The 18,318-nt window shown below is 39.5% G+C and overlaps 1 protein-coding gene across 1 annotated transcript in view; it reads right to left on the bottom strand.

Moving 5' to 3' along the window:
* LOC148038221 (uncharacterized) overlaps positions 1-18,318 on the bottom strand; it is a 188,575-nt gene that overhangs the window by 91,318 nt on the left and 78,939 nt on the right. Inside the window, exons 3-4 of the mRNA XM_087670088.1 lie at positions 17,061-17,204; positions 16,838-16,945 (exon numbers count right to left, since the gene is read on the bottom strand). Of these exons, the coding sequence (XP_087526214.1) occupies positions 16,838-16,945; positions 17,061-17,204 (252 nt within the window). The remainder of the gene's footprint in view (positions 1-16,837; positions 16,946-17,060; positions 17,205-18,318) is intronic.

Below are 18,318 nucleotides of genomic sequence, written 5' to 3' on the forward strand. Positions count from 1 at the left end.
TGGGTAGATTCTTGAATTTTAGTAAGAATTTTCGTATCACAAGGCCACTTCTCGTGGTTCGATCCTTGTGAAACAAAATCTGTTCAAGTTCCAAGAGTTGCTTTGTTTCTTCAACTTCTGGGGAATCTTCAATAATGGGTTCCTTTGGTTCTGGTCCTATGTAAGGTTTTAGCAAACTTACATGAAAAGCATTGTGTATTTTCCAATGAGAAGGAAGCTCAAGTCGATAAGAAACTTCACTTATTTTCTCAATCACTTTGAAGGGTCCAAAGTATCTACTAGAGAGCTTTGGAAAAGATGAATTTTAACCGGAACCTTGTTTGACCCTGCTTTTATCAAACTTTAGCAAGACATATTGACCTTTTTCAAAAGCCAAAGGTCTTCTTCGTTTATCTGCTTGCTTCTTTTGTCGCTCTTGGGCAACTTTGATAGTGGCTCGAACTTGATCCATTGTTGTTTTTAAATCTGAAGCAAACTCATCAGCAACAAAAATCTTATCTTTAGTACGAATAATTGGAGGAGGAATCACTTTACCGTGGACTATTTCATTTGGAGCTTTCCCTGTGGATGAGTGCACTGTATTGTTGTAAGCAAACTCCAATAATGGAAGATATTTCTCCCATTGTGACTTATGTTTCACTAACATAAGCTTTCAACATATCCAAAAGAGTGAGATTCATCACCTCTGTTTGGCCATCAGTTTGAGGATGAAAAGCTGAGGAGAACTTTAAAGTGGTTCCCAATTTCTCAAATAAAGCACGCCAAAAGTTACTTGTGAATTTGGAGTCTCTATCTGAAATGATCTCATAAGGCATACCATGTAATCTGAAGATATGTTGAATGAAAAGTCTTGCAACTTGTGCGGATTTCAATGTTTTATGACATGGAATAAAATGTGATTGCTTGCTGAATCGATCAATTATGACCCAAATCATATCATGACCTTGAGGTGTTCTTGGAATACCTAAGATAAAATCCATTGTGATAGATTCCCATGGATCTTTGGGCACTGGAAGAGGTTGCAACAATCCTAGAGTCTTCTGCCTATCATACTTGGATTTTTCGCATACTAGACAAGCCTCAATGAACTTATGTGTATCTCTTCGTAATGTTGGCCAATAAAAGTAGCGCTCAATTGCACTTAGAGTGGCTGCCCTCCCTCTATGCCCTGCATAAGTGGATTCATGACTTTCTTTAAGCACCTTTTGTCGAACAGAAAGAGTGACACAAAGGCGATTGTTCATGAGAAGGTAACCATCTTCGATGGAATAATCTGGATGAGAACCTCCTTGCTATAAATTTGACCAAATTGCTGCAAAATCAGTATCTTCATCATAAGTATTCTTCATCGTTTGAAAATCTTCATGATGAGCCACTGTAATAGTTGCAATGCGAGGTACTCTAGAAAGTGCATCAGCAACTACATTTTGTTTCCCTGGAGTGTACATAATTTGAAAATGAAACATAGACAATAAATTTTTTCATCTAGCATGTTTCTCCTGCAAATGCTTTTGAGTCTTGAAATACTTCAAGCTCTGATGATCAATTTTAATAAGGAATTCATTACCTAAAAGATAATGTTTTCATATCTTCAAAGCATGAACCACTGCTAAGAGCTCCTTTTCATATATGTTATACATTTTCTTCACATCATTTAAACGGCGGCTATCAAAGGCTACGGCATGGTCTTCTTGATTTAGCACTGCACCAATACAATCACCGCAAGCATCTGCTTCCACCACAAATGGTTTTACCAAATCTGGAATGATAAAAACAGGTCCAGAAGTAAGAGTTGTTTTCAGCCTTGTAAAGGCTACCTTTTCTTTTTCCTTCCATTGGAAAGAGATCTTCTTCTTTGTAAGGTCATGAAGTGGAGAAGCCATGTGCAACATGCTTGATGAAGCGGCGGTAATACGAGCATAAGCCAAGAAATGATCGCACCTAATGTACATCATGAAGATAAGGCCATTCTTGGATTATCTTGATCTTTTCAAGATCCATCTGAATCCCTTCAGAAGAGATGACATGCCCAAGGTAATTTATTTTATGCATGAAAAATTCACTCCTTTTACCATTTACCAAGAGTTGATTTTGTTGAAGTAATTGTAGAACAATCTCCAAGTGCTGATGATGCTCCTCTTCATTCTTGCTAAAGATAAGAATATCATCAAAGAAAGTACCGACATATTGTCGATGCTCTCTAAAGATGCGCTCCATCATTCGATTAAAGGTGGCTGGCGCATTGGTTAATTCGAAAGGAACCACCAAGAAATCATAAAGACCGTATGAAGGAACCACCAAGAAGTCATAAAGACCGTATGAAGTGCGGAAAGCAGTTTTGTGTACATCTTGTGGTATTACCCTAATTTGATGATAACCACTCTTTAGATCAATGCGGCTGAAAACCTTTGAGCCTCCTAGACAATCCAAAATGTCGTCAATTCTGAGAATAGGAAACCGATTCTTCACAATGATTTTGTTGAGGGCTCGATAATCAATGCACATCCTGAATGTGCCATCTTTCTTTTGAACAAGAAGAACCAGTGAATAAAATGGCGAGCTACTTGGCCTAATTAGCCCACGGTTGAGTAGGTCTTTGACTTGCTTTCTGATTTCTTCTTGCTGAGGACGGCTCACACGGTATGGTGCTATATTAGGAGAAGAACTGCCCGGAATAATATCAATATGATGGTCTTCTGGCCTTTCTGGGGGAAGCTGATAAGGAACATCTTCCGAAAAACAATCTTTATACTTTTCCAAGAGCTGAAGTCGCTCTTGGTTTTCAGCATTCATATTATCTTTTACATCAGGGACATAAAGCAAACAACATTAAACACAATCCTTAATTGCTCTAGAGACTTGCATATAGCTTACCATAGGTATGGTGTCTCCAGAAACTCCAGCTTGGATCTCGTACTTATTGCCTTTGTTGGTGAGTTCTACCTTCTTTTTCTGAGAGAAGATGGTTGAATCTACTCTATGATTCCAAGGCATGCCAAGAATCACATCGCAACCATCAAGGTCTCCGATACAGAAGGTATCTTCGTCACTCTAGCCCTCAGTTTGAAACTTGAGCTTGCCAATGTAGGGTATCACAGTCTTCACTGTGTCACCTTCATCAGCATTTCAAGCTTGGCGAACTTCTGCCGGAGTGTCCATCTCTTCATTCTTTAATCCAAGCTCTTTAGCTAATTGCAAGGAAATGATATTTTCATTCGCCCCAAGATCTATCAAGAATAGTGCTTGCTTACCTTGCAACTGTCCCCAAGCTTTTAATAATTTGCGCGTCTCTGGAGTGTGAGTTGTGTTTGCAACTACATCACTGATAGCATTGATTTTCACTGGCGACTTAGGCTTGTTGTCAGAAACCTTGCTTTGTCCCTTGTTTGGACATTGCTTCGCTATGTGGCTTGTTTGTCCACATTTAAAGCACTTCCCTTCTTTCATGAAGCGTTGCTTTTCTTCTTCGGAAAGTTGCTTTTCTTGTGGGTATAGATTGGAGCGAAATTGAGGAGCATTAGGAGGTGGATAGGGCTTCATCTTCATTTGATTTGATGGCTACTTTTGTCGTTGTTTTTGTCCTTCATTTGGGCTGAATACTCCTCATCGTCAGCTACTCTCTTGTTATCATTCTTTTGGAATGATTTGTTGCCATTGTGCTCCATTTCCCATGTCTTAGCATGGTCAATGAGTTCCCTGAGACTAGAACAATGATAATGATTAAGAGCAGTACGAAGTTTAAAATGCAAACCTCCTTGAAACTTCCTAAGCTTTTCCGAACTGCTGATCTTCTTGAAATGTTGGACCTTCAAAACTAGCTCCCAAAATCTCTTGGTATAGTCACCAAGTGACTCATTTTTCCTTTGCCAAAGCCGATCCCATTCCATTTTTACATCTCTTTTGAAATGAACAGGAAGAAATTGGCTTTGTATCATGCGAATAAAAAACCACCATGATTTTGGGACAGCATGATCATATTCCAACCCCGTCCACCAAGTATGGGCTAAGTCGGTCAAATGTAAAGCTGCAAACTTAATCTTTTCTTTTTCTTTATACTTGTCACGACCATACAAAATTTGAAATTGACAAATAAACTTCAGAAGAAGATCAAGATTTCGGAAACCATCATACATACTGAACTTGATCTTCTTTTCAAGTTGAGATAGTGACTTAGTCTTCTTCTTCTTCTTATGCCTTTGTCCATGCCCGGATCTTGAGGTTGAAGATGGTGAAGTGCTTGATGGGGATGAAGATGGAGACGAGGGTGAAAAATGTCGATGCCTTTGACGATGATGAGGTCTTCCACGAGAAGGATGTGACTCTTCGTCACTAGAAGAGGGTCCATCAGAGTAGGCGCCAGATGACTTTGAAGAAGAGGATGAGCTTCGACGCGATCTCTTACTTCGTCTTGAAGTAAAATGGGACTGCCTTTTAGAAGTAGCTGGACTTCTTGATCGGCTCCTTTCATTGGTATGGCTTTGTCTTCTTGAAACAGATGAGCTTCTTTCCTTGAATTCTTTGGGATTCTCAACTTTTTCTAGTTTGAGAAGTTGCTCACGAATTTGCTGCTTCTCCTCTCTAAGACTTTGAATAGCCTGCAAGATAGCACTCGACTGATCCATTGAGACTCTAAGAAAAATATGCTCAAGCACTCAATGCAACGGCTGAAAACAAACTTATAATTGTAAGCACTACCAATGTTGGGGTGAGGACCGAGCCAAAGCTCTGATACCACTGTAAACGCCCCAAACAACGTAGTATGCTTAACAATTATGATATTTTCTTATTTTCGAGATTTAATATAAAAGAGAATGAACACTTAAAGTTGAAAATGAAAATTACTCATAAAATATAAGAGCTCAGTTACAATCAACCTGAGAGTGAGGAGAAGTAATTCTCACTCTCACAAGATCATGCAGAGATGTACAAACATACATGCATTATCTATTATGCAATGATAAGAATTGATTTCTTTACAGTATGAGAGAAGAAAGAGGGAAAATCAACCTTTCTCCATCGTTGATCAGCAGTACATGGATAGGGCTTGCTTCTTGTTGCTAAAATGGAAGAAAGAGCTCGAGAAGGAGGTGCTGTAATGAATTTACAGGCTTGCTGTCCTGTAAAATAACAGTGATAGAAGAGGGAATATGGAGGAATTTGATAATGGAGAAGTGGGGAATGATGATGGGGATGGATGGGGCCAGTTTCTGGCTATCTGTGGGTGTTGTACATGAGTTTACAGCAAAGAAAAATGATGCTAAATGAAGAAAAACGAGCTCTTACTTATAGGACAGGGAAGAGCTAGTACAAAAAGGGAAAGTGGAGTAGCACAAGACAAGTGTCCAGCCACATGTCATGAGATGTGACAAGTGGTGGGACACTTGGAAACTTGTGTGACAAGTGTCTTGACACTTGTCTCTTCTCTATGGCCTTCCTTTTTGGGCTGAATACTGTCAAGAATAGAAACAACAAAATTTAGTAAGCACAGTCAGAGTACAGAATTTACTATTTTTAGAATCACATCCCTATTTTTTAGAACTAGCATTTTTAGACTAATTCGAGGCTCCTAAAATTTAGGAATCTCCTAAAATTTAGGGAGCCCCCCAATATGGGTGTCATATGAAAGCTTTTTCCGTGTACATCGCAAAAACGGTATCAGAATCTTCATGTGACTTTCCTACGCAAAGAAATGTGCATTTCAAGCTTTTAGTCCACACATGCACATTGTACAAGCATTTCATGATCATGCCATCTTGTTGATTGTAACTGTCTGTTCTAGCGGATCTAGCCCACACTTCAAGGCATCAATCCTTTCTGTATGCGAGTCTAACCCTGATATGCGTAAGTTCTGGTCACAGGCGCCCAATCGGGCCATATACGTAGAAGTGTAAACTATCTTTTCTCTAACCCACCGCATGGGTCCACCATAACCTGTGACCACTGATCAGTGGCCAGCTCCAATGCACTTTTCTTTATATCTAAAGAGTGCAAAGAAAACAAATTTAATAAATCATTATATAGACAGATTAATGAAAAAGGATACAAATTCTGTTTCTATAGAGTTGTGACATGGGCATACCCTTTGGCAACTAGATGTGCCTTGATAGCAATCAATACTACCATTAGATCTATGTTTCAATTTGTAACTCCACTTTCTACCTATATTACGCTTGCCAACAAGTTAGTCACATAACTCCCATGTGTTATTTTTATGAATAGAGTCCATTTGTGATTGCATAGCTACCACCCAATGTTCATCCTATAAAGTATCGTGTGAAGAGACAAGTTCCTCATTGCATGCAATAGCTACGAGTGCCTATATAACCAAGTTACCATGCGCATGGCAAGTGGCTGCTCTAGTTCTAGTGGGAAGTGGAACGGACTATTTGCTATCCCATAATATATCTAGCAGCCATCTAGGCACTGTTTTCAATTCCTAAATATCAACCCTCTCATTGGCCACTTCATCACTAGCAATGCCTTGATCAATGGTCTGAAAATCAGCCTGTTGTTCAGCATGTGTTTGCTGCTGATCTTACTGCTATGAATCCTCAACAGATCGCTGAAATTGACCAAAATCAAGTACTTTGCTGAAACAAAGGCACCAAATTGTCAAACATGTCCATAGGCCCCACATCAAGCTGATTTTTGCAGTTCACAAAGAGCTGACCAACATGTTCAGCAAATACCACATCTTTACTTACAAAAATCTTGTTTGTAGACGGTTGGTACAAGTGGTACCCTTTGCTTTCTACACTGCAACCAATGAAAAAGCATTTGACACCCTTGTCTTGCAATTTATGTCTTCGTGGTTGTGGCATCAAAACATATGTCAAACAAGCAAAGACACGAATATGTGATACCACTAGTTTCCAACCATTCCAAGCCTCAAAAGGCATACATTCAGCCAATGCTTTAGCAGAGCTACAATTCAACACATACACGACACACCTAATAGCATCAAGCCAAAACTTTGGGGACAACTTATTGTATAAAAGCATACAACGTGTCATTTCCATCAAAGTGAGCAATTCTTTCAGCCACACCATTTTATTGAGGTGTGTAAGGCGTAGTACATTGATGTGTGATGCCCCTATCAACCAAAAAAAAAAGAGTTAAACTACCATGACATGTATTCTCCCCCTCAATTGGCACCAAGTGTAATCAGCTTGCATCCACTACCATTTTCAACCAAGGCCAAGAAAGTTTTAAAGCATGCAAGCACTTCTGATTTGTGCCTCAAAGCATATACCCAACAATGACAAGTCATGTCATCAATAAAGGTAACAAAGTACAAGCATTCTTTGATGGATTTGACACGCATAGATCCACAAATATCACTATGCACAAGCTGTAATTTCTGATTGGCACACATAGATTTACCTTTGGTAAACAAAGCACGATGCATTTTTCCAAGTACACAACTTTTATATATATTATGAATAGGTATTTTTAATGGAGGGAGATCAAGCACCATATTTTTGCTTTTTAGGCAAAGAGAACTACTATAATTAAGATGACCAAACCAAGCATGCCATAACTTAGTGTCATCCACACTAGTGGTATCAACCTATAATGCATCCTCTAATGATCTCCTCTCATATAAATCAAGTTGATAGAGACCATTGTACAATGTACCAGCGACAATGAGTGTATCTCCATCACAACAGTCATAGACATTGCATCAATCCATCTAAAATTTTACCACAAAAATAGCACATGCAATGGTTGAACCTGAAAGTAAATTTTATTTAAGCCATGCACATACAAAACCTTTTAAAGCACGATCGTGTTCCCATTTACTACAATAATGGGAATCTATCCAATGGCTTGAATTACATACAAAGCATTATTTGCACATCCAATGGATCCCCCCTTTTGTAAATTTGCATTTGATGCAAATAAGTCACAAAAGGACATTATGTGCTTGGAAGCTCCATTGTCAAAATACCATATGCTACAATTTTCAGCCACTAATAGATCATGTTTGTGTGAAGAAGGATCATACAAACAACACACAACAAAAGCATAAGACTGAACAATATCCAAGCTTGCTAAATGTGTTGTTGCATCCTTCGCACTTGCTGAATTTTCAGCAACACTCATGCGCTGAATTTTCGGCAACACTCATGCCCGATTCTTCTTTTCACTTGCCATCCTTTTTCTGCATTCTTCAATAACATGGCCCTTTTTTTGCAATAACTGCATCGCTTTTTCTTAGCACCCTCGTCCTTGCTACTTGAAGAGTCCGAGGAAAAAGCTATTTTGCCTTTACCCTTCAGGTTTGAGGACTACCAGGACTTCCCTTTATTCCAATGATAGCCTACAAATGCTTGATTGTCCAAACTTAGGTTAGAGTGATTCACCCTTGATTGCTCTTTTTGAAATAGCAATGATACCAATGCATCAAATGTATATGCCTCAACATCTCTTTTGCAAGCAAAGTGGCAAAACTTTGATAAGCATCAAGTAGACCAGCCAAGATTGTAGATACAAGAGGGGCCTCCGGAATTATTTCATCAATATTTGCAAGCTACTCCATGATGTCTTTGACATGTGTAATGTATGCATCCATAGAATCACCCTCTATCATGTGCTCCATCTCAAGTTGTTTGCACAAATAGGCTACACGAGCCTCATTTTTCACCTAATATAATGAAGCAAGCTTATCCCAAGCATCCTTGGCCATTGTGCATGACCAAATATGCAAGATAACCTATCTCATGCACAAGAGTGCAATCAAAGCACAAGCTTGGGCATCACGCCCATCCCATCTCAACTGATCCGCAATGGGAGGTGCAACAGTGGTTAGAGCGGAAGATCTACTAGTGTCAATGGATGAGCTAGATGAACCTATAGCATTTTGTGTAGCTAGGCCTACAAGCCTAACCTTTAAACCACATACATAACCCCAAAGCTCTTTGGCAACTAAGACATGCTTCATCATGTATACCCACATGAGATAATTAGTGCCATCCAATTTATCGAAGGCCCCAAACATATTGAGCAAATCATTTTGCTTTGCCATTGCTTACTGCAAATTGCACTATTTGTGACCAATGGCTGTTCAAAGTGCAAAAGCACAGGCAAAACAAAAATAAAGTAAAGAAAAGGCCAAAAAAACTTTCAATTTTCCGCAAAAATGAAGATGTCAATGAAGAATTTGCAACTAAAAAGGCTCCAATGTGCACGAATGTCAACGTAGAAGTGGAGTAACTGGCCTCAATGTGAGTGAATTTGGGAATATTTCTCAAAATTCCCAAATTTATTTGCTAAAATTTTGTGAAATTTAAGCTCAAATGTGAAAAGCCCCAAAATTTTGGCATGTAATCAAGCAATTTTTGGGCATTGAACACAAAATCCCCAAAATTTTGGTGAAATTTAGGATTTTTGGACGAAAGGCCTTTTTTTATTTTAAAATTTGAGTGGAAATTGAAGACTGATGCAAAAATCCCCAAAAATTGTACCTATGGAGGGACTACACCCAAACAAGGGCACATTTAACTCAAAGGCTAATTAAATATGAAAGTTTAATAATATTTTAATGTAAAAGGGCAAGGCGCAAGCTATCGGGCCGTTAAATGAACTGTTGCATCAACACAAATCGTGTTGGGCTTGTCAAGGACAGAATGACATGGTGTGGACTTCTCGGCACTGTGTGGCATGGCATGGTTGATAGCACCTGTTGGTTGGAGCAATGTTGTCATGAAAAAATGTGAGGCTACTATACATAAGTAGATGAACGAGTAATGATGGCAAATAGGGCAAACGACAATGATGATGAGCAAGGCAGATGACGATAATGACAAGCACACTAGCACAGCAGCTTATGCAAGTTGCCAGCATGCAGGACAGGACAGTTGGCGCAGCACACATGATGACGAGCTAATCAACACAAGCAGTTTCAGGGACTGTTGGCAAGGATGAGCAACCTGGCATGGGGCTGAACGACGGTTCTAGCTCTAGCAGTGATGGTGGTAGCTAAAAGGTATGCTTTGATATCACTCTTAGGTTAGGGCTCATCAACACACACACACACAATGAACAAGTGAACAGCAAGAGAGAAGAGAGTGCTAGAATGTCACGTCCAATATGTGAGAATGATATGAAAGTACAACCCCTAAGATACTAAGTACCAAACCCATTGATCGGCGTTCACATAAGAAAAACCTTCTCTATCTCTAACTAGAAGGTAAAAAGTGCTTGTGGTTAAGGGAATGTTCACACAAGAAAGTAGGAGAAACATGATAAGTGTAACATCTTGGATCTCCACAATTGAAGAAATCTGTCCCACCACTTCACTCTACTAACCCAAGCATGCCAAACTTTATTCGCTTTCTCAATGACCCATCTCTTATCCTCTATCAACTTATGGTGTATTTGATTACCCAGCCTTTTCTAAAATTCATAAGGTTTCACAAACATCCAGTCCTACCAAGGAGAAGTAGACTGAAAAGCAACCAATGCATTATACTGGAAGCTGCCCTTGCAAGGTGAACCAAATGTGACTATAGCCTCTAGGCACCCGAAGGTATTGGCAAATGTGATGGAAAAATAAAGACAAGACTGCCCAGCAATAACAACATCACATCTACAGCCCCAATCTAGCCATCCGATTAAACTTCTCTCATTGTAAAGCTTCATCTAGCCAATCAAGCAGCCTAGAAGTGGCCAATACTTCTATCTATAACGAATTAGCCTCCTTTCGAAGATCAGAAGGACCCCAAACTATAAAACAAAGAATCTCTTGCTGAGAGGCAATCAAATAAGGAGAAATGATTGTGAATTTTAAGAGGCCATATAGAATTCAGCACCAACCACCAAGATGCCCAGACCATGGGAGATACCAATCTCCTCGATAAAGAATTTTGCAACATCAGTCCAAGGATGACTCTACCCACGTAGGGCTTGCAAAAGCACTTCTAAGAGCTATCATATAGAGATTGACATCCAACAAAGCAACTCCCCCCAACCATTTTGGAGTAGTAACATCTTGCCAAGATATGCCTTTCTTTTTTCACAACATAAAGTAAATGGGCTGCACAAATTCCAAGAGAGACTTCTTCATCCAAGGAAGCAAGGGTAAAAAATAAGAGACCATATTAATCATGATAGATTGAACCACTTTGAGACGCACATGAAGAGGCCGGCTCTAAGATTTCCACTGCATAAGCCTATCATGAATACAGGACATCCAATCTAGCAATGCTTTAGGAGGCACATCCACACCAATGGGATATCCAAAGTGTCGAGTAATATCTCCTTTAGAGAGAGCAGCTCCCTACCAACCCAAAACTTGCAAATCAATCTCCCTACAAGAAATCAATGTAGATTTTCGAGCATTTAATATGAAGGCCTGGGGCTAAATAGACTCCAGATAGCCACTATCTGATTCACACTGGTCTGGTCAGCCTTAAGAAACATAAAGAAATCATCTACCAAAGACTGACCCAAAAGTTGAGAACCACTAGGAAGAGATAAACCAGCAATACCTCCATCATCAGCCATCATATCTAGCAAAGGGACCAAGTGAGTGACCAATGCAAACAATAAAGAGACAAACAGAACGAGACAAGATAATCTCATCTCTGACTCCCCCGTTAAGTGCAACATGTGCCACTACATCCTGATTGATAGTGTCAATAAGAGAGCTTATGCGGGGACCAAAGCTCACGATACTATGATAGACATCAATTGCTGCATGAAAGACTAGCTGACATGATCAAAAGCATTTTCAATATCTAACTGGATCATAAAAACCTACTCGCCAAAAGCTTTGGCATAATCAATCCCCATTTGAACATTCAAAATATTAAGGATGATATTCCATCTCTTAATGAAATCATACTGATGTGGATGAATCAACTGTGGGAACACTTTTGCAATCTATTGGCAATGAGTTTGGAAAAAAATTTATACAAGGAACCTGTAATAAAAATGGGTCTCCACTATTTTAAGCTTCTCTTTTTTTTTCGTAATGGATGTTTTATTTATAAAGTACTAAACAACAAAAGAGTTACAAAAAGTCATGGCAAAGACGCAGAGGAAATTGCCATATGCCAGGGAAGTAAGTCCTCCCGAGGGAGTAAGTCAGAGTGTCGAATGAGATCTATCTGCCAATGTAAGAGACCTTTAAGCCTCGCAATATGTCCCTGAACATTAGAGGCTGAATCAAAAAGAAAAGCATTCCGAATGGTCCAATTGTGCCAGCAGCCCTAGTATCTAAGAAAGTGAAACAAGATCTTCATATGCAACTGAGCCGGTGTGGGGTATTTGGGCATTTTTAAAGCTTCTCTCTCTCTCTCTCTCTCTCTCTCTCTCTCTCTCTCTCTCTCTCTCTCTCTCTCTCTCTCTCTCTCTCTCTCTCTCTCTCACCTACACTCCCCTTATTTGTATAATCATTCATGTATGATGTATCTACTCCCATCTATATACTTGTAAGTTGTAGGTAACAGTAGCACGTATTGCGCATGGGGCATGAGGTTTTGGCATGTTACACTCAAGTATTCATCTTACATACTACTCTAGTAGCATTGCTATTTAGACTTTAAATGTCTATTCTATCATCTTTAGTCCAAAATAATCAAGTCTTTTTAAAAAAATCATACCAATATCGTACTATACCTTGTAAAACCTTAGGTACCATTTCGTAGTGTATTTTATCGTAACGTACAGTACTCTACCTTTCGTACCTAACTATGCTTATTCCAAATGAACATGGCAGTGCTTATACTTCCGAGGTCCTTTATGTACCAGGCCTAGGCTACAACTTTCTTTCAATGATAGGCCTCACATTGGAATTTGATGCAAACTCTTTTTAGATTCTTGATGGCAAGTCCTCGCAAGTATTGTACCAAGGGCAAGAGAAGAAGGCGGCTCGTGACCAACTTGTTTGTGGTTTCCCACATGTTCGGATCAACCATCCCCCTTGTGTGCCCTATATTTGGGAAAAAAAGCAACATGATTTGATTCTCAGCAAAGCTTCTTGACAGGATAATGAGTAAATGAAGCTTTTTTCCATTGTTTTGTGTGGATCATAGTTGCCAAGAAACTAGTTTCATAAGGTTAGGAAACTCATTTCATACCTAAGCATTTCATAAACATACGAAACACCCATTTTAAACTTTCAAAAATGCCATACCCTAAATATCTTGGGGCTTTTGTAATGATCATTTATCATGGATTTATTTAATAAGTTGACATGGATATTGGCATTGATTGCCGGATTTTTTTTATATTATTTTTTATCCATGATGATTGCATATATTGATGGCTCCTTTTATAGCTAAACTTGATGTTGTGCATGGATAGTGGACCATGATATATGCAAACATTGATGCTATATTGAATATTCATTTACATTGTATAGAATAATGAATAATATCAATCTCTGTTTTCTATGTCACATGAGTCATATAGTATATGTATATAAGACACCCATACTTTTTTTCATCTCGAATGAAACCCGTTTCTAGCATTTTAGGAAAATCATATGAAACCTATGAAAACTCTTTCATACCTCCAATTTTGAAAACCCTTGGCAACTATGGTGTGGCTATATGTGGATTTTGACCATTTTAGCAAAACGACTTGGACATTTTTTTGAAGTAGAAACCTTCTCTCATTTCTAAGACTGGCTTATCTATGAGTAGAACCATTCTAAGCTGAAGCTAAAGACAGTGAAATCTGACAAAAGTGGAAATTTCACATCCCAAGAGTGGGTCATTTCTGTGCAAAGCAAGGGATTCATCAAGAATATGACGACATCAACACTCCTCAAGTAAATGGTATTTTGGAGTGAAAGAACAAGAGTCTAATCAAGATGGCCTGAATGAAAATGGAATATCGATCAACACCAAAAATTTTATGGGCCAAATCCACGGACACTGTCATTCATATCCTTAATCAATCACCCACCTCAGTTGTTTCGGGTATGACTCCATTTGAGGCTTATTTTGGACTAAAGCATGGTGTGTCTTTTTCAAGATTTTGAATGTGATGCATATGTCCACATTCCAAGAAAGGAACATGACAAATTTAAGCCAAAGTCCAAGATGCAGATGTTCCTTGGCTATAGTTCCTAGTTATTAGGATACTGCATACATGGTCCTGTCCACGGATGTCTACACCAGACATGATATTCGGTTTGTTGAATTTCCAACTACAAAGGGGGGTAAGAAGCAACCTGTTCTTGATGATCATAGTGACAATTGGGCACCTAAGCCAATGCTTGTAGAGTTTGCAGGTTTTGACACTCCTACTATCAAGAAGATTGCTTCCCCAAAAGATTCCTCGCTGATGGGTGTTCTAGAGACTTCAACACAGGCAAAGTGGCAAGGGGAATATTGGCCTCCTCCCCATTAGGTAGGTGATACAGCATATGATGCAAGGATTAAAGAGCTTCCCAAGTAGTGGCATCTGTAGGATGATCCGTACCAATCTCAAAGGAACCAAGCACATTCAAGAGAGCTTATTATGGGTTGATAATGCATGTTAAGCAAGATCCAAAACCGACATCGATTGGCCTTTAAGCGACAATTACCATCTAAGCCACCCAATTTCTAGCAAAAATGTACAATACATGTTCTTTTTAGGCAAGTAATTTCAATAGCATCATTGTGATGTATTGGCTTGACCACTCTCTTTTTCCTTCAATGAAGGAGGCAAATCATTGGTAGAGGATATAGTCCATCTTTAGGATCAACAAGGCAGGGTGGGACTCAGTCTAAGTATCTAGGTGATTCCTTTCCAATCCTTGTTTCCTTTAGTGAAGAAGATGAATCAGCAATACAAGAGGGAGGTCCTTGCTATTGAACAATCAAGGAGGGCAGTACAATGTGCTTAAGGGGAATGCAGCAATGCCCCACAACTGGACTAGAGAACAACGTGACTCACTTATCGATACATGGAAAGTGCATAGTGCACGGATGGCATTGTTCGCAACAAAGCACTAGGGCGCAAGGTGGTACACCTTTGATTGTCCAATTATAGCCTAAAGCCTGAATGTGGATAAAAAGCCAATATGTGCTAACACTCCAAGCCATAGTTGGTCTAAAGTGGGGTCCTAAATTTAAGTAGGCGAATCTGAATGTGTACTACAATGGTGAGGGAAGAGCGAGCGCCGGGAATTGTGATTGGGCAACACCAAACCTATACTCAAATGAAATAGGAGATATAGAATTAGTGTTTGGAGCATCTCTAATCATAGGGTTTTCTTCATATCTATACCAGTACCAATTTGGGTCAGCATAATAGAGGAATCATCATAGACAAGATCAAGATCACATAAAAATTGATTGAATGAAATTGCCACTAGGCTTGACTATGATGAAGAATTTGAATTTCTAGTTGTATCTCAAGTGTATTCTTTGCCCTCGATTGAGAGGTAATTAATGTCATCGATTGAGTGCCCCAATTAAGAAGCACCTCGTGAAGGAATATAAAAAGAAGAGTTGGGCTTCCATGAACGATTCCTAGAAGAAAAATGAGTGGAAGATGATGATGAAGCATTGTCCTCCACACCAACACCATAATGCCTTGATAAGTCCTTAGCCTCCATTGAAGAAGTGGCCTAAGAAAACAATAGAGAATCCCAAGATGGAGTGGTTTGAGCCACCATGAGTCAATCTGTAACATACAACGTGGTCAAACTAAACCAAGCAATCCACAAGAGCTTCAAGATAATATTTAGAAGAGCACCAGTTCTAATACCATGCTAGGGTTTGTGAAAGAAAACACTCTTTATCACAACGCTGAAATGCAATGAACACAAACACTAATGCAGATGCAAAACTAAAGAATGAAGATAAAATGAATTAATGAAAAGTACTGAAAAATGTGTGAATAAATGAATGGCAAAAACATCAAGTGTACGACCGTGCTGAAACACAATGAACACAAACACTAACACAAAAGGAAAAACTGAAGAATGAAGATAAACTGAATAAATGAAAAGTACTAAACAATACACGAATAAATGAGCTGAAGGATAGAGCTATCCAACAACCAATGGCTCTCACGGGAGCCAATTGAGGGAGGGATCAAAGTTCATCGGAGACACATCCAGAGTGCAAAAACCACCAATCAAAGCTGATGGAGTGGACAGAAAGTAAAAACACGTCCTGTAAGAGGATTGTCTGAGCAAGATGATTCACCAAGAGCAAGATAACAGCAATAGGGCCTCATCTCGAGCAAAATGCAGCTGTCCTCCAAGCATAGATCAGCAAGACAGCAGTTGGCGAAAGAGGAACAGGTGCTGAAGATGTCAAGGAGGCAGTCTGACTGATGCAGATGGTGACCAACAGGCAGCATCAGCTGAAATAGCAAAACACAGGCTGGAAGCAAGTTGTGATGATGCTAGGAATGCTAATGGCTGGCAGCAGGCACAACATGCAGCTCTGGCAACCACTTGAAGTTGATGGCAACAGGAGCAGGATAACCAAAGCAGCTCCAGAAGACGATGTCAGCAAGCTGGGAACAAACTCAGTCCACTGGATGATGAAGGATGTTCACAGCAGCAGCTAGGGAGGAGGAGGATGCAGCCACCTGATGGAGACTGAATAGGACAGAATACAAGTGACCATGCAAACCATCTACTTATAGATGAGGAACCAACCAAAAGAGTGGGGGTTTGTTTATGGGACACTGAAGCACTTCGTGCATGTTTGAGTTTTGGGGCTGTTTAAATGAGCTACTGAAGGTTTAACGTGTCATGCACCTTTTTCAGATTAACAAGTACAAGACTGAGAACATGACTTATGATGACTAGTTAACTGTGTGCCACACTAGCAAATAGTTTCCTAAAAATCAGACTATCAGATCCGAAGATAGTAATTACCCTGTAAACATGTTGAATTGAAAAGGATTGGAATTTCTCTGTCAGCTGAATGGTCCTCAAAAAAACTGGTTTAAGACTTTTGCTGTGTACTTGCCAATCTCCCATCACCTGCAGCAATGAAAGCACAAATATGCCCTATGAAAATGGACCCCCTTTGATCAATGCCAATTTTGTGCAGTGTGTTACCACTCAATATCTTGATATTATGTAGCAGCACCTCTACCTGTTTGCATACAAGCTTTGAGTCTCCCTGAACTTTGATATGCCTTATGCCTTCATTCAAAGCAGCTTGCAAGCCAATTATCAAAGCAAAGTATTCTGCAAAATTGCATGTGGCAATACCGAGTCCTTTCTTAAGCTCGCAAAGCTGGAACATTTTAATGCATGACATCAGTATAGAAAGATTTATACAAAAAGAGAATACACAACCTGAAAAGATTAACAATAAGATGCAGTACTAAAGCCTGTCGAATTTGTGGACTCAGAAAAACACAAGGAAACCAGCTTAAGACGTACATACTTGCATGCTTTATGTCTCATCACAGTATTCAATAAGATCTCAAACCCACATTAACCGTGCTCAGGAGTTGTTTATTTGATTCCAAGAACCGAAGTCATGAGTCCCTGTCATTAATCAATTTCAAGGCTCAACGATCAATTCTAAGGACTAGAGAGACTCGTGCCCTATCTATCACTCATCGAAATGGTAATCTCTGAACTGGAAATTGTATTCACCTTCGATGGCGGTGTTATATCGATTCTAAGATCTCAAACAACTCCAAGCCATGAGTTCTTATTGATCATGAAAACATCACATCCATTCTACACGATTAGAGAGAAGTGAATGAGAGGTGCCTCAAAGATCTCAACAAGTAATAGAGATGGCATCAAAGTTCCATATAAAGAGCTTCTAGTAGAATTTTAGGAAAAAGCAATCTATGGTCTAGCAAGTTCTCATCATTGCATCCTTAGAGAAAGTCAAATGCTTAACTAGAAAATGGACGGCCAATGGAGAAGGGTATCCCAAAAGGAAGTCAATGTATAAATGGCACTAATTAATTTGCACTAGATATCCATACAAGGTGAGCAAAGCTGTAGATTGTCAGAGGTCCAAAGAGCCACCACAATAATGTTACCTTCGAAACCTAAGGATCTACACCTATACTTTTCTAAGGTAAGACCTTGTTAAAAGTTGGGACTTAAGAGGGCATCACCCTCATGACTAGATTGTCCCTATATGCTGATTCAAAGACTAGACAGATATGATAGTCCTAGCCTTTTGTGGGCTGCACTGCCCCCGCCCCACCGCCCCCCGGCCCATGGAAGAGGGTCACAATTGGACTATCTGAGCTATATTATTGGCATTGCAAAAGTCACAATTCGACAATATGGCTGACAACAAGATTGAAGAAACCACAGCATGCTAAGAAAGCAAATCATCCTTGGGAAGAATGTCTGCAAGCAGAAAATCTCTCTCTCTC

Source organism: Lygodium microphyllum, chromosome 3 (genome assembly GCF_053477565.2).
Source record: "Lygodium microphyllum isolate KBCC chromosome 3, Lygodium_microphyllum_v1.1.10, whole genome shotgun sequence".
NCBI lineage: Eukaryota > Viridiplantae > Streptophyta > Polypodiopsida > Schizaeales > Lygodiaceae > Lygodium > Lygodium microphyllum.